The sequence below is a fragment of the Pararge aegeria genome, chromosome 10, assembly GCF_905163445.1.
Source record: "Pararge aegeria chromosome 10, ilParAegt1.1, whole genome shotgun sequence".
Lineage (NCBI taxonomy): Eukaryota > Metazoa > Arthropoda > Insecta > Lepidoptera > Nymphalidae > Pararge > Pararge aegeria.
Genome location: NC_053189.1, coordinates 2,929,025 through 2,951,781, shown reverse-complemented (window position 1 = coordinate 2,951,781; position 22,757 = coordinate 2,929,025). Strand labels below are relative to the sequence as shown.

General features: G+C 36.8%; 1 protein-coding gene across 1 annotated transcript in view; it reads left to right on the top strand.

Annotated features, from left to right (window-relative positions):
- The window catches only part of LOC120627085 (rootletin), a 34,398-nt gene that overhangs the window by 6,818 nt on the left and 4,823 nt on the right, over window positions 1–22,757 (top strand). Inside the window, exons 8-30 of the mRNA XM_039894931.1 lie at window positions 1,590–1,720; window positions 2,640–2,791; window positions 3,259–3,404; window positions 4,512–4,642; window positions 5,347–5,543; window positions 6,100–6,265; window positions 6,949–7,138; window positions 7,628–7,797; window positions 8,145–8,337; window positions 8,896–9,079; window positions 10,258–10,433; window positions 11,048–11,233; window positions 11,776–11,956; window positions 12,941–13,106; window positions 13,839–13,952; window positions 14,685–14,892; window positions 15,523–15,632; window positions 17,334–17,510; window positions 17,830–17,937; window positions 18,623–18,707; window positions 19,369–19,463; window positions 20,074–20,302; window positions 20,918–21,062. Of these exons, the coding sequence (XP_039750865.1) occupies window positions 1,590–1,720; window positions 2,640–2,791; window positions 3,259–3,404; window positions 4,512–4,642; window positions 5,347–5,543; window positions 6,100–6,265; window positions 6,949–7,138; window positions 7,628–7,797; window positions 8,145–8,337; window positions 8,896–9,079; window positions 10,258–10,433; window positions 11,048–11,233; window positions 11,776–11,956; window positions 12,941–13,106; window positions 13,839–13,952; window positions 14,685–14,892; window positions 15,523–15,632; window positions 17,334–17,510; window positions 17,830–17,937; window positions 18,623–18,707; window positions 19,369–19,463; window positions 20,074–20,302; window positions 20,918–21,062 (3,640 nt within the window). The remainder of the gene's footprint in view (window positions 1–1,589; window positions 1,721–2,639; window positions 2,792–3,258; window positions 3,405–4,511; window positions 4,643–5,346; window positions 5,544–6,099; window positions 6,266–6,948; window positions 7,139–7,627; window positions 7,798–8,144; window positions 8,338–8,895; window positions 9,080–10,257; window positions 10,434–11,047; window positions 11,234–11,775; window positions 11,957–12,940; window positions 13,107–13,838; window positions 13,953–14,684; window positions 14,893–15,522; window positions 15,633–17,333; window positions 17,511–17,829; window positions 17,938–18,622; window positions 18,708–19,368; window positions 19,464–20,073; window positions 20,303–20,917; window positions 21,063–22,757) is intronic.

Here is a 22,757-nt window from a genome sequence, read left to right as displayed (position 1 = left end):
TCCAAGGCCGTGGGTTCGATTCCCACAACTGGAAGATGTTTGTGTGATGAACATGAATGTTTTTCAGTGTCTGGGTGTTTATTTGTATATTATAAGTATTTATGTATATTATTCATAAAAAATATTCATCAGTCATATTAGTACCCATAACACAAGCTACGCTTACTTTGGGGCTAGATGGCGATGTGTGTATTGTATATTTATTTATTTATTTTATTTACTGTTGCGGAGAGTAAATGGAACGTAAATGGCCAACAAGACAGCCGAAGTATTACTCCGCAGTAGTAGGTGCAAAAACCCGAATCTGGGGTTATTTAGCACTATACAAAGGGCGAACTAATTATTATCAAGTTCTATATGTATGTATTTGGTAGGAAAATTGTAATTGACGCGTCCACCTCAGCCGTGAGTCGCGAATTCTTATGCACACCCGTACTCTGCGCGAGAGTGCGCGAGTTGCGTGGTGGGAGGGTAGTAGCCGGAGTGTTACACAGACGAGCTCTCACAAAAATCACCTAAATCGTATACCTAATGTTTACGGCGATGTGTAGAGAAAGAAAACTTTTCACCAACTCTTAGATGATAACTATTGGTGAAAAGTTGATGTATGCCTAGGAATCTCCTAAGATCAGGCGTTACTTATTAAGTTATAGCCTTGTTTGTCGTTTGTGAAAACGGGCAACGGGGTTGCTTGCAGTTCAGGAGATTTGGCTATTTCAAAACAGTTGACTGCGATCTCATTTGACATTAGTCTTAGATGGCAGTTGTTAAATAATAAGTAGCCCAAATAAGTTACCAAAGATCATATGGGAAAATAATTTAAATAATTAAAAAAAAAAAAATTAACAAAACATTTTATAATATTAATGAATTTTCTAATATTATTAGTTTAATTAAGACATTTTATGTACTAGTTTTAAATAATTAACTTTGGTCTTTAAAATATTGTAATTGTTGGACGCCCAAAGAGGCGATATACATTGGGACTTCATACGTGTTATTCTATCCAACCTGACCTGTAATATGCAAAATATAAATTTGAATTTGAATTTAAACCCTTACCTCTATTTAGTTGCTTCACGGGATCGTACTAGAATGATATATAGCTTAGCTTAAGAGCTTGTTAGTATGATTGTATCTTAACAAGCAAGAAAACAATCGTACCAACAACACTGTTATAATAAATCGAGTTGTATGTTTAGGAATATACTATGAAATTAACCTGGGTGGTGCTAATAACATTAACCAACAAAAAAAAAACTTTTCACGTTAATAGTCACTATTATATATAAGTCCACTGCTGGGCATAGGTCATTTGTAGAGAGTTCCAAAAGCCACGGTCCTGGGCCGCTTGTTTCCAGCGGACTCGTTCGCTGTCGTCTGTCCACCTCGTTGGGGGCCGACCAACACTGCGTTTACCTGTGCGGGGTCGCCATTCCAACACCTTACAATCCCAACGTCCCTCGGTTCTCCGAGCTATGTGCCCCGCCCATTTCCACTTCAGCTTTGCATCTCGCTGAGCTATGTAACTCTGGTTCTGATATGATCAGGTAGAGATACTTACGTTAATAGTAATGTTTTTTACTTAGGTAAATTAGATCAAGCAAAAACGGATCTAAACCAACTTATGCAAGAAAAGGAATCGATGCAGAAGACCGTTGAAGCTTTGCGGATCGATAAGAACAATCTGGAACGGAATCGAGTCGAAATCAATGCCATGGTATGTTTTTTTTCTATCTTACCTTCATTATATGTGACGGCCGATTGGCGCAGTTTGCAGCGACCCTGCTTTCTAAGTCCAAGGCCGTGGGTTTGCCCACGACTGGAAAATTTTTGTATCACACAAACATTGCGTGAATGTTTTTCAGTGTCTGGGTGTTAAAATGTATATTTTAGGTATTTATGTATATTTTTCGTATAAATATTCATGAGTCATCTTAGTACCCGTAACACGAGCCATACGCTTTCTTTGGCTAGATGGCGATGTGTGTATTATATATGGTTTATCCCCCACACCGGTAAGTTTATTTCCATAACTTTTCGACAGAAATATCACTCATGTATAAAATTACATAAAAATCATTATTAAAAACTGTACCCCAAGTCTGAGAATATAAAAGGCACATTACAAATTAGAACCTTACGATCCTGACCGGCTGTTGTTGCGATTTTGTACGGACTTTTTAGTAATAATGTAATTCTAAACTGGGCATTAAAATGAGCTTTCGGAATTTATGAATGCTTTTTAAACCAGATACATATTACGAGGAGATATTTATCGAGCTTTAAGGATGAATATTTGCATATTTTTCTGCGGGAAGATCTCATCATCATCATCCCACTACAGAGCACGGGTCTCCTCCCACAATGAGAAGGGTTAAGGTCATAGTCCACCACGCTGACCCAGTGTGGATTGGTGGACCCCACAATCCTTCGAGAATATTATGTAGAACTCTCAAGCACGCAGGTTTCCTCACGACGTTTTCCTTCACCTTTGAAGCAAGTGATATTTTAATTACTTAAAGCGCATATAACTTAGAAAAGTTAGGGGGATTCGGACTCGGCCCCCCAATAGTGAAGTCGACCTATCACTCTTATATTGTAACAAAACTCGTTAACATCTTTATTTATTTCAAAAGGTGGAGTCGTTAACATCAGATTACGAGAAACTTCAGAAAATTAACAGTCGTTTAGAAAAAGGCATAGAATCTTTGGAGGGTGAGAAGCGTGCTTTGAACTCCGAAGTGGACCGTTTACATCGTGAGGCGTCTAACAGAGAATCTGTTTTGAGGTATTTAATATTGAACAAATTATCTAGTAGTTAAGACGAGCTAACGTTTAGTTCAGCATGTTGTTTGCGTTAAAGAACATTAAAAACGGATACACAACCGTTGAGATGTCCTAAAACCCAGCGCTATTTTTAGTTTAAACCCCCGAATACGTCTTTCAAATGAATAAACGAGAAACTGACAGATGTTTTTGAAAAGAACATTTAGATTGGTTTTAAACATGGTAATATTGCATATGTAATAATGAACTAAATGGAACGTCTTACGTATATGTGTCATACTTGTATGTTTTAATTTTTATTTATTCAGTTTTTTAACCGTGTGCTTTATAAGCCTGCTTCAAGGTCGACTAGTAGACAAGGCAATGTTCAGTCGAATTTAATGCTCATCGCATTATGATCGACTGAGCATAGTTTTTTTGCTAGTAATGGTATAATTAATGTAATAAACCTAATTTAACAATTTATAGAGCCGAAGAGGAGCGCTCATCACGAATGCGCTCAGAACTCGTGACTGTAAGAGAGGATCTTAACAAGATAGCCTTGGCCAGAGATCTTTTGGACCAGCAGAAGTTGGAAGCCGACGCAATATTGTCCCAGATGGAGAAAAACAGAAGTAAGTTCGATTTTCCTTTTCAGAAAACCCTCTTTTTTTAATATATAAGTAGATAAGTGCTTGACTATAGGTATCGGGGAAGAAGGAAGATGAGAGGGCACTCCAGGCCTTTGCAATGCGCATCAGAAATGCAAAGCGCTTCGTACGTGTTGATGGTATTTCAACCACAGAATAGGTAGAAAGGAGAGCCTGGTTTTTGTCGTGGCTAGTTACCACCCTACCGACAAAGACGTGTCGCTAAGCGTTTTAGTGTTCCAGTGCGATGTCATGATGGCATCATCACTTACCACCAGGTGAGATTGCAGTCAACGACTAACTTGTAGTGGAATAAAAAAAAAGGTTCAACCAAATCGAATAGCTCCCTAGCCCACTCTCCGAAATAAATCTTTTAGAATACAAGTTAGAAGTTTGAAGACTACAAGGTCGTGGCCAATGAGTCTCCTAGCACAACGATCCACCTTCTAGAAGCCAATTGACTAAAGGAGACACCCTGAGATATCCCCATACTAATCTACAACCAATTACTGCGGTGTATACGTCGTTTGTTTGTGACAAGTTTTTAAAATACATATCTGTTTGACTTGTAAAAATTCGTCATCGGTTTTCAAGGGTCCCTACCTTAATACCAGTGAAATAATAATTGTGTGTTAGGCGACTGGTAAGCGCCCCATTTGGTTTTAATAAAAGACTCACTGAAGATCTAAAGTAGAAGTAGACTACTTTTCTTTTTCAGTGTGTGAGAGAAAGAGTCGTTTATATGTTCAGCATGCCTTCAGCGAAAAAATATAGACTACACTGTCGGCAATGCTATTTGGATAGTACATCGGATAATAAAAATAGAAATAGAAATAGAAAATAGAATATATTTATTAGAAAAACTCAGTACAATAAATCTTTTGAATCCTGACCCCTAAACTAGGAAATCCCGTATCTTAGGCCAGTGCCTTCCCAATCATTGAGATAATATATAGTGCACTTTAACAAAGGAAACTTTCTAGGGTGTGTTGGGTTCTCTAACGGTTATGTGAGAATAGCATGCTGAATGCATGCATGACTGAAACGCGTGTGTATGTGTATAATATCGAAATGTTTTAATTATTTGTACAGGTGAACTGGAAATAGAGCTAGAAAGAACATTAATAGAGCGTGGAGATTTCCAAGACCTTGTAGAGAAATTGCAGAATGTTGTGAGAAACTTGGAATCCGATAAGAAGAAACTACAAGATGATGTCAAGAATGTAAGTAAATTGATTTATTTTGTATTTTCATCCGTTAGATTCACGCAACGACGACCCTTCCCTGAATCCTGATTCAAAATATTATTTCTTTATTAACATGAATCAATACAAGAAATAACTATTCGAGTTAAGTGCATAAGATTTTATGTCAATGTTTAGAAAGGCATGGGTTTTTCCATTTAAAGGATCGTAATACAATCGGTGACAAATATTTGTATGTAATCCACAGTGCCTTTTTTTTCGTCGAACAATAGTGACCCAGTTTATATACCCAATGTCTACTATTGATTGGTAAAAAATAATAAAGAAAATTAAATTAACTGTAAGGTGTAAAAGTAGCATCCCTGTATTTACTACTAGTGACACGGTGCGGCGTCAGTTTCATTTCAAATCATCCTGAAATATGAATAGGCACCTAATTTGATCAGTTGTTTCCGTATTCCGTAGGATTTCTAAATGCAGAAGTTAATGTATAAATTTACAAACAAACTGAAATTTTATAAACTTTAATTATTTTGAATATTGCTTAGAGTTACTGTAAATTAGATAAATTAAACGGGCTGTCGATTTTCGACGATAAAAAATCACTATGTTTTATACACAAGAATGTGTATGTATATATTTAGGGTGTATATTCATATATATTCTATAGATATATATAGATGCATATGACAGAATTAAAATTTCAAATCTTTTAATTTAAGCTGGAAGACGAAAGATCATCTCTATCAAATCAGTCGTCAGACCTACAGGGTGATCTGAACTCACTCCGCAAAGAGTTACTAGCGGCTGAGCAAAATAGGATGGAGTTGGAGGCGGATAAGGCGTCCTTGTATGAGAAGATTAAATTCCTGGAGGGTGAGAGGGAGAAAGTTGAGATGGAGTTGCGACAAGTGATGAGGTATGGAATTCTTAACTACTGGTTGGTTGTTTTTTTAAAACCATCCACTTTTAAGCCCCGAAGAGTTCTATACAGCTGTATCTCTTTATCTTGAAAAGGGTTATTACTCATATAAAGAAAGAAAATAAAATACATTTTTTCATGTTAAGTGTTACAAACAGTACATCTTATAATAAAATAGTAACAGAATGTCTGTGTATAACACCAGACAGAAAGGCAGCTCAGCATTTGCCATAAGTTTCACCGCTTTGCCTGTCTGTCTGTTGATTGTAGTTTTTGCTATTACTTTTGTATTACTACTGCAGAGTTCTGCGTCGTTTTAAAAAATAAAGTTATAATTACTATAGTGATGTTCACCGAATTTTGAAGGTCTCTCGTAACTTCCGTAAATTAGTGATTACAACTGATCGTTGATCAAGTTTCATTGTATTTCGTTAGCCGTTCACTTTTTATTATATCTATAATTTTTATCGACTATATGCGCCTATTGAATTACTTTTTGAATTATTATTTTTTTAATACGTCAATACTTCCCTGAAGCTACAAAGTTTTTCAGAGAGCGTGGCGAACTTAGTTCCCAATTGACAGCCATGGCCCGTAAAAAAGATACGTTGAATGAAGAGATCATACGTCTGCAACAAAGATTGGAGCAGGCAAATGAAACTATCGGTCGACTGAATAGATCTCTGGATGACCACGTTAAGGACTCCGAGGAAAAACAGGCATGTATATTTGTTTATGGCTGTTGTATATTTTATCTACTCGTATGCTTTGCAATCGGCTTCGCCTCGTGTTAGAAACACAGACTCGTGTTTTAATGCCAATTACTATGCGTAAATAACTTATACAATCTATGTACCAAGAGAACAAATAAAAACAAATAGCGTAAATGGTTGATTATAGTACCGTAAAGCGTAAATAAACAAATTCTGATTTTGCGGGGAGCAAAATGAAAAAAAAAACTCGAGATAAGTGTTTCGCTTTAGATTTAAATGAATGGGTTAAAAAGATATCTTTATTTTATGTTGTTATTTTGGAAACCTTGACATACGAAAATCGAGTATTTATAAGTATATAGTAACATAAGTCCTAAGATTTGAAGAGTCCTTTTCATATTTGTCCGTCTAGGTTTTATAATAACTTATCCAAAGAATGTGGAGTTCCTGCGCTGATCAGGCTTTACATAAAACAATTTGTTTTAAAAAGCTGTCCTATTCATACTAGCTGACCCCAGCGCCATCTGTCGGGCTGATTTGTGAATCTAAGCCATACAGGGTGCCACCCAAACGCATACCAAAAAATTTATTCAAATCGGTCCAGCCGTCTAGGAGGAGTTCAGTGACATACACGCACACAAGAAATGTATATATAAAGATTACACTTAAGTTTCTGGTTTAATCCATAGCTAATGATAGACAATCTGGAGAAGGACAAACAACATTTACAAGAGCAGTTAGCGGGGGTTCGCTCAGAGAAGGACGCTTTAGAAGCGGTGCTGTTCGATACAGCGAATATGTTAGAGGACGCGGATAATAAGAGGAGCAAGCTGGAACATGATTTGCAAGAAACTCTGGTTCAGCAAGAGAACTTTAAAGGTAAAATTTCGGTTATAAAAAAACTTCTGTATGAAGAAGAATATAGTTTACTTCGATATCTAGTTCTGATTTGATTTAATTTCAGTTTATTCGTAATTATTTTTGGTAATACCATCGACGTTACCTAACTGTACCTTATGATCGTGTACTATGTAAAATAAATTTCTATCTATAAAAAAACGATTGTGAATTTCATGATCATATAAAAGAACCAGACAAATTATTTGACGGCCGATTGGTCCTGCTTTCTGGGTCTAAAGCCGTGGGCTCCCACAACTGGAAAATGTCTGTGTGATGATAAGTATTTATGTATATAAATAAATAAATATACCGCGACACTACACACATCGCTATCTAGTCCCAAAGTAAGCGTAGCTTGTATTATGGGTACTAAGATAACTGATGAATAGTTGCGGTAATACTTAAGATATGATACTTATGGTATATTTATTTTATTATTTATTTTACGAATAATAATCTTCGTAACAGGACAAATTGCCCGTCTTACAAAAGATCTCGAAAATAGCGAAAAGAAGCTTCGAGAAACAAGAAACAGTATGTCGCAGCAATCAGGCAAGAAGGAGGCTGAGTACCAGCAGGTCATCACCAATCTCAATCGGACTACTACGGAGAATATAACCAAGCTCAAAGAGGAAAAGGTATGTCATTCCGGCACCTGTGTACCTTAAAATAAATTTGAAAGTGTAGAAAACCTTGACACTTTAGCAGCGGAAATTGACTGAATCGAACATGGAATTAAATCTTCTTTCCCAAAGCGTGATTCATATTATGTCGTTATAAAAATCCGTCGAGTTATAGTTAATATTCTAGTCATTAATTTAAAAAAATATATAATGTAACTAACGAAATGTTGCGTAATTTTAGCGACATTTGAATCATTGATGTCGAGTAGTGATATTCTGTTAAATAATAATTTCACTGAGTAAGAAAGTCAATAAACTTTTGGTAAACTTCAGTAACACTTAAGTATTATTCAAATAAACAGGAACTTTTGCGACAATCGTTAGAACAAAAGCTGAGTCAAACAATAGCATCACTGACAAGCGAGAGGGAATCATTCGAGGCCGCAGCAAGAGAGAAAGAGAAAAAGCTATTAGCAGCCAGGGATCAGTTAATGTTGCAACACGACGAGGCCATGTTAAGAGCTGAGAACGATAAACAACAGGCTTTACTCATGGGTAAGTTTTATATGAAGCTTATAATAGCCCAGCAGGGCTAGCAGAGGCAGGAGACAAAAGTTACCCCGATATACCCCGATTATACCTCTTGACGGGGGATATAATTAACGTGTCCACCTGGTAAATCACGGGAACATGGAATAGGAATAGTTTACATCCGTTTATTATTACATATATACTATTTGGATATTAATTGTGGGCCAGTGCTCTAGGAGTTGAAAATGCTTAGAGAGAAGATATATTTTTTGTCCTTTTCTCGGGCATATCATTGTCTCCGGCCCATGCTAGCCGTGCAGCGGGTAGGACTTACACTTCACTTCACTTTAGGTTTAAGTAATTAAAATGTAATTTGGTTCGACGGTGAAGGAAAACATCGCGAGGAAACCTGCATGCCTGAGAGTTCTCTCTAACGTTCTCTAAGGCGTGTGGAGTCCACCAACCCGCACTTGGCCAGCGTGGTGGATAGCCTAAATCCTTCTCATTTTGGTAGGAGACCTGTGCTGCAGTGCGCCGGTAATGGGTGGATATGATGATGATGAAAATTAAATTTTGTGACAGCTCATCAAGAACACCAGGCACTAATTGAAAGACTTGAAGAAGCCAAACGCATCCTCTGCTGTGAACAGAATAAACTGGAACGCGTGCGCAGAGACGGGCAAGCAAGGTCGGATCAGGACAGAAATCATATTAACCAGTTGAAGGATGATTTGGCCGCTTTGAAGACCAGGTTGGAGGAAGCAAAGTAAGTACAGAACAAAAAACAATTCACGTAAAATCAAATCTTAATGTAACCAAAGTTTTATAAGTGGGCTCGGAATGTTTTACAATTCCTTAATAATATTATAAAAGACTAGCTTTTGCCCTCGCCTTCGCTCACGTTAAGTTGAATTTTTTATTTGTTAATTTTTAAATACAAAGGTTTAAAAACGTCTTGCCGTTAAAAGAAAAATATGATGCCTTTCGAGTTGGACTTTTAAAAATTTGTGAAAAACGTATTTCTTTATTTTTATTCGAAAACCTACGATCTCATGGATGGAACTTCAAAAATAAATTGATAAATGAAGGATTTTATACAAGCTTTCATCCCCCATTTAACCCTCTTAGGGATGGAATTTTCAAAAATCTTTTCTTAGCGAATAATTTCAGCCTGTTCCGTCAAGTCAGTCCGTCACCTTTGCCTTTTATACATATAGATTAAGTTTTTTTTTGTCTGAGAGTTTTTATGGCGATTTTGCTTGGGATCTCTTTTAAAGAAGATCAATTGCATTAATGAAAATATTTAGGCACACGCTGTGTACTCGTACCTACCCTAATTTTCAACCATTTGTATAAGTTAATTTAGGTACAGTTTCTTAACATTATAAAAACTCTATGTACCTACATTCTTGTGAATAAACTATTTTATTATTATTATTATTATATTAAATTATATTATTGACAGCAGAGACTGTCGTGCTATAAGAGCGGAAAGTTCGGGGTTTTAAAAAAAAAACTACAAACTGTTCTTAACACCACTTTTTTACGTATAATTTATAAACATTTAATATCCACATTAACCACTTTACTATTTACTTGGGTTATACTTGTCGCTTGCCCCTAATGAAGAGTCTATTCGAGGCGGAGTTTCCTTATCTTATATATCTTTGCTGAAAGCCAACCGGCAGGCAAAAACCAGGTCCGTAGTTGGGCAGCAATTCGACTGAAGAATAAGAACTAACTGGATAAAAAGTATGGGCAAATAGTATTGGTTTTATAGGCCAATATTATTATTGATAAGCAATATGGGCATAAATTAAAAAAAAATCGGAAATAAAAGCAATATGCGGCTAGGGTTGTAACGGTTCGCCATTTTTAAATTGGAATCAGCTAGGAATAAATTTCTGAGAGTTTTATTTAAAATTGTCCGTCTGCGGATAACAGGGCAGCAGCAGAAGACGAATGTGCTCGTTTCGAGAATCGCATCAAAGAGCTTCACCTGGAGAAGGAGGCAGTGAACCGCGAGTGTCAGGAGACACGCGCGCAGTTGTCACTCGCCGAGGACAAATACGATGCGGCGTATGCGCAGTTGCAGGACACTTTGCGCAAATTGAAAGATTGTGAGGATAATTCACTTTAGACTTATAATTTACTTACAGCATTGGCAGGATACCAAAATCTTATTCCTCGATTATATCTGCCAAATCACAGTAATAGGGAAAACAAGAATTTTATGTTATTAGCATATTTTGTCTAGCCATGCGCTCAGCCCATTACACATTTGTTCTTGTACAGAATGTCTCCTTTAGCCGAACGAGGTGGTAGTTTAATTTATATAGAAACAAAAAAAAAAAAAAAATCGTCTTTATTGTCACACATTACAGTAAAATGTTACATTTATGTCATAAATTTGTAAAAGTTAAAAAAAAAATGTGTACCAAATCGAATTTTAATGGTATAAAATATAATATGGCGTTTAATTATATACGAGAGTTTTTATTCTTCTCTATTCTGAGTACCAATTATAAATATTCATATATCTTGTTAATAGGGATAGAAAGTATAATACATAACTGTGAACATCGATGTCAAATGGCCATTGCCAATGAGAACAACCAAATAACCTTTGTTACAAAAGATATTCCATCCAGTCATTTCATAGGTGTTCCTATTATTGTGTAAATGTTTAACAGTCGTGTATACTCGTAGAGTAACTTAATTTCATATTTTTCAGTGGAAAACGAATCAGAGAGCCTCCGCAAAGAACTGACCGACACTCGTCGTCAACTCAGCAACTGCACTGCCGAACGAGACAAGTATAACAGCGCATGTCGAGAATTGCGCGAACATGTCAAACGCGCGGAGCACGAGAGAAGGGACGCTGCCAGGGCGAGAGACGAAGCATATCATAAGATCGCGGGTATGTCGCATCACAAAATGAAATGCCATTTCAAGAACAGGCGGATAGTTACTGTATTTCGCCCGATTTGGCTCCCAAACTGCAAAACTGAAATGATAATAGGTGAACGTCAACGAAAAGCTACCCATACCGAAGACTATGATGAGTTAACTACGTCATTCGATGGGGCCACAAATAGGTGCGGTGTGGAGTCCCCCTTCCACACGCGACGTCTGCGCGGCTTTACTTGCGTGCCGGTATTGTCAATGAGTATACAAAAAAGTTTATTCAGCAAATACACTCATTAAACATATGCCCATACTATTCGTCACCTCGTATGTTACAGTTAAAATTGGAAAAAAGTTTGGCGCCTCACAACGTACCTGTGCAGTTTAAGACACAAACACACTGTCCGTGAAGTTTATTGTACCCATGCACTGGTCAGTACCTATTTGGCGTTATACTGGAACCGTAGTAGCGTTAGCAGTGTGTCTTGACCGGTTAGAAAACAAGTGGCCTGTACCTTGCAGTGTAGCAGTAATTTTTTAATATTGATTCACCAGGGTTAGAAGAAAACCGCACGACCCTGGAGCTCGAGCTATCTCGCGTGCAAACTATGCTGAAGGAAGCAGAAAGTGGGGGTGAACACACTGAGCGATCTTTACGTGCAACGGAAGCGCAGTTGAAGAGAGAACGCGCGGCCTTGGAACAGGCGCAACACGATATCAAGGAATTGCAATCTCGGTAAGATTTTTGCTTTATGATAAACTGTTCTTCTATTGTCCTTCTGTGTAAAAAATCCTTATTATTTCAAACTAATTATTTTAAAATAATCACTACTGATGGATTAATGCAAAACTCACCAGCAAATTTAACTGTATTTAACTTTATTATAGGGCTAACGTATTAACAGTATTATAGGGCTGACGTAACACCCTGTTGCAGTAAATGAGTCCTTTGAGGAAGAAAGTACAAAAACAATTTTTGAGTTATAATTTAATTACTCATAGAATTATTTCTGTGGATGTGAGGTTTCTTTTTCTTTGAAGTATAGGTTCAAGCTATAAGTCTCATGGCCACGAGCGAGTATAAAGTGGCATTAAACTCGCCGTGCGATTACATTCAATACCGAATAGAGGAAGTCTCCACACGAAGATAACATCGCGGAGAGTGGTTCAGTGAAACAGTCGCGATACCCTCGAGGTGGCTCAAAGGCATCGCGACTTCACTGGCCAGTTACTCCTGCTAAATCTTTAAAAAACTCATTTTATCAATAATAATGCCTTTCCTTTGGCCATTAGAGAGGCAAAATCTATCCAAATCTTCAAAAAACTTGTGAAAGATCACTTTATGTCTCAATCAACTAATGACCCGGGATATTTCACTGCTCCCTTCTTCGCTTTAATTCATTTCATTTGAGGATAATTATTTATTTTATATATTTTGTTTCATATTTAATCTATTATGTATATTTTTTATTATATGTATATATTTAAGTAATGCAATATGTATTTTATAGGTATATCTATATATGCACCACCTAACTTTTTTCTGTAAGTGTTTTTTGTCTTCGCCATTGGTTGCCTGGAAGAAATCCCTATGTAACGATAAGGCCGCCAAATTGTAAACGTTGTGTTGTTATACTTTTCTTTTGTTCTATGTAATTTTTTGGTGTGCAATAAAAGTATATTCATTCTTTCATTCAATAATATTTGCCACTTCTCCAAGGTTGCAAAATGAAAGTGAAGAGCGCGAGCGTTGCGCGGGCGACGCAGCAACAGCTAAACGTCACAGCGCCGAGTTAGAGGCGATGTTAGCCGCGGCTAGATCCGATTTAGCTGCGGCTAGACAACGCGGGGCTGAGCTCGAAGAGGCTTGCCGGGCTAGAGATCAGGTTAGACAACACATCTCGCTCTAAATTGATAAGAGGCTAAGATGCACTACGGATAGCTATCCTATTGGAGTAAGTTTGGCAACGTCGCTCCGAGCCGGCGAAGGCTGATTGGACTAAATATAATGTATTGTGTAATGCGTGCGCTAAATGTTTGTTATTATTGCTCAAGCAGTGTCCAAAAACAAATGTGTCAGACTGCCAGTATAAGCTTGTCGATTTGACGGCCGATTGGCGCAGTTTGCAGCGACCCTGCTTTCTGAGTCCAAGGCCGTGGGTTCGATTCCCACAACTGAAAAATGTTTGTGTGATGAGCATGAATATTTTTCAGTGTCTGGGTGTTTATATTATAATTATATATACGAGAATATAAAAAGTATTTATGTATTATATTCATAAAAATATTCAACAGCTATCTTGGTACCCATAACACAAGCTACGCTTACTTTGGGGCTGGATGGCGATGTGTGTATTGTCGTGGTATATATTATTATTATTATTATTTAAACCAATGCTAGTTTTTGCACATTATTCATTGTCTAATGCCTTTCTGAACATCCATCTTTGAGTATATTCCAAAAGCCTTGCTTCCAGCTTAAGCAACCCTTTCTTCGTGAACATTTTACGAAAATCTCCTTCGTTTTCTCATTCCATATTCCATCCTATGTGCACTAACATAACAAAAGCTGTAGTTTCGAGATCGAAGTTATCAATAAGTACTATTTAAATTTGCAGGAGCTTGTGCTACGTTTGGAAGATTGCAGGTCTAAGGAACGTCGCTTGGAAGAGTTAAAACATAATTTAGAAGTGTGTCTCGCTGATGCTACACAGCAGATACAGGAGCTAAAGGTAATTAGGATTTTCGTATTTTATAAACTTGGATTAAGTTATAAATTAATTAATTTTTAAGTAACCAAATTTATCCGCCAAAATTTATGCAATACATATGTAACTTACATGGATTTATAGATTATGAGAATCACATAGGTGGGTAACTATTGACATAGCGACGGGGCCTGCGAAGGCCCTTTAGGTAAATAAAACGAGTTAGATTAAACTTTGTATCGTATTCATATATATATATATATATATTTCAAAGTCTCTCATCTCTTCAGTTTTGTTTTTTTTTGTTGCCATCTTTACCAATTAAGTCTTTTCTATCTAAGTACAATTATTAATACCGTCCACATTACCAAAGTTTAGACTGATAAAAAATGTCTACAGGCATTAAGTTTCGTTTATGTACATATTACTTTTTAACTGTACAATAGAGTAATAAAACAAACAAACATACATATACCGTGTATGAGATTTGTTTTATTCCGTTCGTTTACAAGTTAGTCGATGACTGTTTAACTTTTTAAGATAGTAGCGGGCTTGTTGGGGGTATACAGCAGTTATATTAACCCGTACCTCTCATTGTATAATAGGATTATTCTTATTCCTACATCAAAGATGGGATATATTATATATATATATATATATATGCCAATTTTTTTTCAAAAGTTTTAAGAGGCAAGCATTCAAGGTTTTTTCGAACATAGCTTGTGCATGAATTCAAGGTGTATTTTTGTGACGTAGACTCGTCTTGGCGCTAGTGAGAGCCGTTGTCGCGCGGTTGAAACGGCACTAGCTCAAACCGAAGCTGGCAGACGAGAAGCCGAAGCAAGACTGTCTTCAGTAGCACATTCGCTTCGCAGAGTGTGTGGGATACAGCCCGATGGAAGCGTACACCAGGCCGCTAGACGACGTATCGCCAGTCCTTCTAGAAGATACAGTCCTCATAGAGGTATATGACAAATTAGAAGACTTTAATCGTACATGGTCCTCCCGAAACGAAAGCAGAAGTGTAGGTAGTATCACTGCTCTTAGACATTTTAATACGTCAATGAAACTGTCTTTAAACATTAGGACATGATGGTTTAATATACCAAAACGTACGTTTTTAAAGCACAAAATAAAGCACTTTAACACAAAACATGTTTGTCATCTTCGTTTTGTAATGGTTCCTAACAAGAATTCAAATATGTATCTGCTCGCTATATCTTAGCCAAATCATCTTACAATTCCAAACTATAATCGACCTTGTTATCGGTGCTAAGCCGTTAACCAATTATGTAACAGTCTAAATTTAGTACCCATCTAACATTTCTAAACTACTATCGACCTTTGTATCGGTACTAAGATGTTGTCCAGTTTTGTAACAGTTCTAATTTAGTACCCATCTAACCTTTCTAAACTACTATCGTCCTTTGTATCGGTACTAAAATGTTGTCCAGTTTTGTGTTGTTAAGTTTAGTGAAAACGGGCATTAGAGTCCTAAACTAGTACCGACCTTAGTATCAGAACGTTTTCCCAGTTTTAGCAAGTCTACCAACGATTGTATCATTCAGTTCTAAGTCTTTGGTAATATTTGCAGGCCGCGACCATTCTGAAGATCGCAACGAGATCATAGACGTGGATCCCGAACTAATCAAGAAGGGTGTTAGGAATTTAATGCATGAAGTTTGCCAGATCGAAAGAGAAAAGGTAACATTATAGTCTTTTTCTTATCTCTATTTGCTTAAAATATACTTAGAATACCAGATTTACAAAAAATATTAACGGTCGAAACCCTTTCCGTCGGAATTTCGCCAAGATTGTCTGGGAAAGAACTCCTTAGCGATAAGGCCGCCTTTCAGTTTAAATACGTCTTAATCAAACCATTACTGGCCCACAACAGGGCACGCGTCTCCTCTCAGACAGAGGTTGAGGACGTAGTTCACCAGCCAAATTCAAATTCAAAATTTCTTTATTCATGTATGCCTATCACAGGCACTTATGAAGCGTTCATACATATTTGTTTACATAATTGTAAGGGGATGGTGATAACTTCGTTCGCCAACTTAAATCTAAAGCTACGAGGGTTCCAAACGCGCCCTGGTCTAAGAAGAGCCCACAACAAACTTAGCCGGTACACATTAGTACCTTCAAATCAAGAGTGAATAGGCATCTTCTAGGCAAGCGCGCTCCACCTTAGGCTGCATCATCGCTTACCATCAGGTGTGATTGCAGTCAAGCGCTCGTCTATAAATATAAAAAAAAAAAAAAGCCGGGTAAATTGTGCAAGTGTGGATTGGCTCACAACGTTTCTCTTGACAGTTAAAGCAAGTTATATTTGAAATGCTATAATTAGTAGTAGTAAAGCTTCTTGTGACAGAGCTCGTACGGGGAAGAACTGCCACCCTAATTAGTTCTCCCGCAAAGCAGCATTGCTTTGTTCGGGTGTAAAGGGCGTTTTTGCCGGTGTAATAACGGGCACATGAGGCTTAACACTTAAGCTTCTAATTGGTGGACACATGGCTGCACTTTGCAGGATATTTCCATGCGATGTGTTGTGCTGTTTATAGGCGAGGGCTTTACAATTATTACTATAAATATTTTTTTATATTGAAAATTGGAATAATCTTCTCAAATTAGTGTATTGTCATCGGTCCTCGATATGTCTACAAAGTTTGAACGAAATCTGACCGTTTAAAGTGGGTCAAAATAGCGCCCAAAGTCGGTTACAAACATACAAACATAGAGGTGAAGCTAATAAAAGCTTGTTAAAAATAATTTACCCCCACTATACTCAATTTAAAATTTAAATGAATTATTATTTGATAAGAGTCACTATGCAATCGATATTTATCTCATAGATCGAACATAGATCAACAAATATTGTTGACCCGACACAGATACTAAATGATGATGAGAATAAATGGAGAATTCAGTGAAACTAAAAGGTGGGATGTAAATTTGACATGTTTTAAATTATTATTATTCTTAATATTTTAATACTTACTTTTATAAATAACTAGATGTACCCTGCCACGCTTCGCTGTGGCACATTGTGATTGAATGGTTGAAATGAGAAACAAAATAAAGAATACGTTTCATATAAGTTTCATTTTGCAAAACTTGTGGATATATATTTTTTTGTTTTTTCACTGTCTGCTATGTGACTGATGCCAAAAATAGATAAAACAATCCTTGATGCGTATTATATATCATGCTAAAATTTCAGCTCGATCGGTGCAGAACTTTTTGAGTTTTTCAAGCGTACACAAACCAACATAACATTTTTATATATATAGATTGTACCTTCATGATTTTCATGCTGTTAAGCGGAATTTGCGGAAGAGCTAACTATAATAGTTAAGACATGTATACTAAACCAAATTTGAAAAGAAAAAAACATTTTTTTAGGATGATTACAAGTCTCAAGTGAGCGTATTCAAGAAGCAACTGAAAGAGGCAACGGAGCAACAGGGTAAGGGCGAAGGGCGTATGCAGTCACTCAACACGAACCTTCGTAGCCTGCAAGAAGAAAAGGCTAGGCTTCAATCAACTTTGGGCCAAAAGGATGCGCAGTTGGCCGCTTTGGTAAGCTTTTAATTATATAGGCATACACTGAATTTTACATTACATTACATTTTAATTATATTTTGATGGCCGCTTGGAGCAGTAGGATACTCTTGAGTATCTCGTTTCCAGAATTTCGAATACGAAACCAAAAAGCCGCAATCCGCGATCTTATAACTGTGAAGTAGTCAGGAACTTTGTCGACCAACATACTCGAAACCAAAACCTAAAAACCCTAAACCCTAAAAAGACCGTTGTTATTTAAAAGCATAGGTAGTTATTTCCAAAACCTCAAAAATATTTTCTCAGAACTTAATCAAAATGTGATTTTGTGTTTCAGAACGAGTCTGTGCAGTCGAAGACCATAGAGATCAGTAACCTAAGAGACAAAATCACCAGTCTGGAAGCCACTTTGAGTTCTATTACAGAGGAGAAAGTACAAAACGAGGTAAATCCAATTCATATCGGACTTATTGGAACTTTAAAATCTTATTTTATAAATTTAAAACGCGTATCAAAATTTTTAGAACCGACAGGATTTGAACTTGCGACTCTCTGGCAATCGCGGTCTGAACTTTTTAATCACAAAGCTACGGTTCTTGTACCGCCCGTGCTGATATTAGTATATGCCTTTTATATCATTCCTATAGCGCCATCTAGTAGAAAAATTTACAGTTTCTATCTTCAAAGGTCCATATCACCATTAGAAACGTTTAGAACAATAGATAATACATTAGTTTTTTACATTTTTTATTAATGTTTTTACCTGTGACATTTTAAATTTATAAAATTGATAATACCTCCAAGTGTAGGTCACACAAAGAAAAATTATAAATTTTACTTTATAAACGTAATTTTGTGTGGGGCACGTGTCATGTCTCTTATAGGAGAGATACATAGTTCAGACCCAACGCAGAGAACAAACTGAGTTGTGGGTAATGATGATTAAAAGTTTGGCTAATGGCCGCAACGTGCTCTTTGAGCTAATGAAGCAGATACAACTTTGCTTCTCAGTAACTCTAGTTTTTCTATGGAACTCTTGATTTGATTATGTAGAGTTAGTCCGAGCATAGCTCTCTTCTTTTCCCGCTGAGTGGCACAAATGTTACGTAAAAAATTTGTATCTTTTTCAGAATAAATCTGATAACCTGCGAGTGCAATTGGCTGAACGCGTACAAGAAGTCGGCCAGTTGCGTGAAGCTTTGGCAGCAGCTGAAGGTGCGTATACAAGATCTTTTGTGGTACTAGGGGGTCAAAGGGGATACTAAGGGTCAAAGGGGTTACTAGGTAGCCATCTCATCATAAAAAATATTTCTAATAATCGTTTCAGGAGTCGTTTGGATATCTCCTGATAGGCTTTAACGGATATTTTTAAAGTGTTTGTATGTATTAGTATATGTATTTTGTATTTTAAATCTATCAAGTCTTTGAAGGACAGTGCCCAGAAATTTATAGAACTTTGACTCAGTTACGAAAAGTCGTGTACAAGAATGTATAATGCAGAATTTTATTGCTATTTGTTTACTAATGGACAAACTTGCGGTTTTTTTTAATAAATGTAAGTTAAATTAGGACTTTTAGGTTATGTGCAGCTGGTTTTAAAGTACCCTCACTGGTTTCTCAATATGCTAGACTAGTTCTAGGAAGAAGAAGCTATTAAAATTTAAAACTGAAAAAATTTAAGACTCTTAAAAGTGTTGGTATTTTGTATCCAATAGGGCGCTCCACAAGATAGTTATGACTAAGCGTTACTCGTATTTTTCTTATAGAGATTGACTAGATAATGGATAGACATAACTATCTCGTGGCGCGCATCCTAGCCCTACTGATAAATGGTTTAAAAAGAAGAAAAGAATTTTGAGACTTTGTTACGGATCAGGTCGTGCGGCAAGACTCGACGTGCGTCGTGCTCAACTAGAAGGCGACGTACAACGCGGAGCGGTCGCCGCTAGAGATCGCGATCAAGCTCTTAAGGTAATCGAAATGTGGGGTAGTAGTGTAGTTAACATATTTGATCAACCTGTAGTGTTTCTAATAATATATACCGGTATAATAATTGTACCGGTTTATTCGATACAAAATTTGTAAACTTATAATCATGTATTAACGTGTAATATAAAAATATAATTAATTTAATTAAGTATAAGTATGCCCCCTTAAAACCTCACTCGTGGTACCCTCGGCGGGAAATTTATTATTTCTGAGTGCCTAGTGTGAGAATTTACATACAAACTTACTTATTCGATCGCGTGACATTTAACTGCAATTTATATGATAAGGAATTAAATATATTGTCACTAGGCGGCGCTCTTTCAATCTCTTTTTCTTTCTTTATTTTTCTTCTTTGGGTTGAAAATCTCACACTTGGCACTCTGGTCTGTTGGGGGTTACCATCCTACCGACAAAAACATGCAGCGAAGTGATTGAGCGTTCCGGTACGCTGGTTCCGCGTAAAAACTGATATACTGCATAAGCCATTTTCTTCATTGCCAATTTTCTTTTACAGACCCTAAATCTCACAAAGTCAATTTGAGTTAGACCTTTTTCGTAATTTTTGTAGAATAAACTAAAACAAATTTAACAGAAACTCCAAGAGCGTTGTGAAGGCCACACGCGAACAATCGCGTCCCTAGAAGACAGGTGCACGTCCCTCAAGGGCACGGTCGAGCAGCTGTCGACGTCGCTGCAGAAAGCGGCGACCGCTGAGAGCGAGCTGCGAGCGGAGCTGAGCAAAACCCAACGGGTGCTGAACGAAGCGAAGAACAACGAGGCCAACGCGATGGATAAATTGAGACAGATGCAGAAGAATATTGGTAAGTTACAGCCAATGGCGCCGGCAAGATGAGGTTTTCCAAATCAAGTAACTTCATTATTAATTTTTATTTCTTCCATTTATACACTGTACACATCGTAATAGATTATATTCATTGAGAAGTAAGAAATATTAGAGTTCTACTTTGGGTGTCTGAAAATACCAGGTGCAAGCGTTTGTTGAAAAAATGTTATAGGCAATTTCTCTGACCTATTACAATATATCCTGTTCTATAAAAAGTTGTTGGGCGCGCTGGGCTTACAGGCTTTTCGATGCTTACTTTTACGCTTATTTTACTCTAATTTTACGCTCCAGATGTAACTCTCAAGCGCTCATGTTTGAAGCAATCATACTGTATTACCGATATCTAACATAAGAGTGAATAGGAAACACCACGTAATATTGGCGTTGTTAAGGTCGAGCAAAAGGACACCAGCACGAATATTTTTTTTTGTAAGTACAAGAAAAACTGTTTTAAGGGAAGGGAATAAAAGAAAGTTTAAAATATATTTAGCGACCAGTTTTTCAAAAGATGAAGAGCTCCGACAGCCGGATACAGAGACAATTTACCAGATTCATCATCATAATAGTATCAAAAGTTGCTACTATGTTTTAGCAAACTGTGAAAATGAACGACGCGTCCTTTCCGAAAAGCTGGAAAGCGCTAAGGCAGCGCTGGGTGAGATGAAACGTCTCAACTGCTCGCTAGAAGATCAAGTGCACCGCCTCACCAATCAGTTGGCAAACGTTGAAGCGCAGAGGTTTGTAGAATCTGCTTTTATTTTATGTTTACGGTGATACGTAAAGATATAAAATTGTACTGAACACTATAGATTCTGGCAAGTTCTTCATAATAAACAATTTGATACTTTATAAATGGTAAGCAGGTTGCTATTGGCTTAAAATAAAGTAAGTGTACACGGAAATTAATCTGCCACGTCTGCAGCCATGGACTTAAGTAAATACGCGTTTATGTACTAATGTTAAGGTACCTAGGTTTTAGCTGGATAATCAATTTTTGCATACTGATCATTCTAGAATAATCAAACTTTGCCTACTAAATCTGCTATCTAAAGATTTTGAATTGTATTCATCATATCAACCGATAGACCTCCACTGCTGGACTTAGGTATTTTGTAGGAAGTTCCAAATACACATACCACAGGGTCACACCCTCAACGTCCATCGGTTTTCCAAGCTATGTGTCCCTTCAACTTCGCGTCTTATTGAGCTATGTCTGTAACTTTGGTTCTTCTACGGATCTCCTCATTTCTACTTTAATCACGTAGAGATACTCGGGCATATCTCTGTCTATCTTCCGCTGAATGACTCTTAACCTTCTTATGAGGATAGTTAGCGACCGCGTTTCGAAACATTAGGTATTTCATATATTATTAACTTCGGGCGTTAGTGAGTTCTTCAATTCAATTCAATTCATTTATTCATAGCTTCCATGTACATGCCTTACAACTATAGTACATACACATGATGCCCTGTCAGGGCGTTGCTACATTGTTGCGAAGTTCATTACATTATTCCAATATTTAGTACCTATCGATATTAATCTAATAAAATATGTCTTATATAATAGTTTGTTAGTTATTTGTTAATCAAAAGGTTTTAATTTAATGGCAGATTCATAATTAATAGTTTAATGTCAAAATGTATAATATTATAATTTAATAAGTATGTCAGTGTTAAAGATAGTTAGTCAGATTAGTTCTGTCATAGGTCCTGTCACGTGTTCGCTGTAGAGAAAAATGATAATGATGATGTTTACTAATTCATTTACAACAATTATAGTCAGCAACAAACACTTAGTTTAGTTAAGTTAGATGTACATAGTCGTTTTGAATTTAAATTATAAGCTGTCACGCTATTGAGGTCTTGAGTAGGTATATTAAAGTAAGGTAAAGTACGTCTAGTTTTAGGATTGCAATAGCTCATCTATCTCATAGAAGCAGTTGTGTATGAGCCATTCTTTGAGTTTCCGCTTAAAGGCTGCATCAGTATTTTCGTCAGTAATATATTTCGGGATTTTATTATAAATATTTACCGATCTGTTTAATGGGCCTCTGCTGGACATTTTAAGTTTGCACCTAGGGTGTACAAGCTTATTTTTGCGACGCGTGCTTCTCTCGTGTTTTTTTGCATTGTCCACTGTTTTATACAGGTAATGGTGCTTTCTAACAAATAGAGCCGTCTCCATGATATAAATTGAGGGTAGTGTCAAAATTCTTTTATTTAGAAAGTGGGGTCTGCAGCTTTCGCGAGGTTTTATGTTGACTAGAATGCGGATACATTTTTTCTGGAGGATGAAGATATCCTCTGCGTTGGTGCTTGCACCCCAGAGGATTATCCCATATCTTATCCAAGAATACGCGTATGCATAGTATGCGGAGAGTGCAATTTCATAACTTGTATTTGCTTTTAGTATGCTGAGAGCATATACAAAT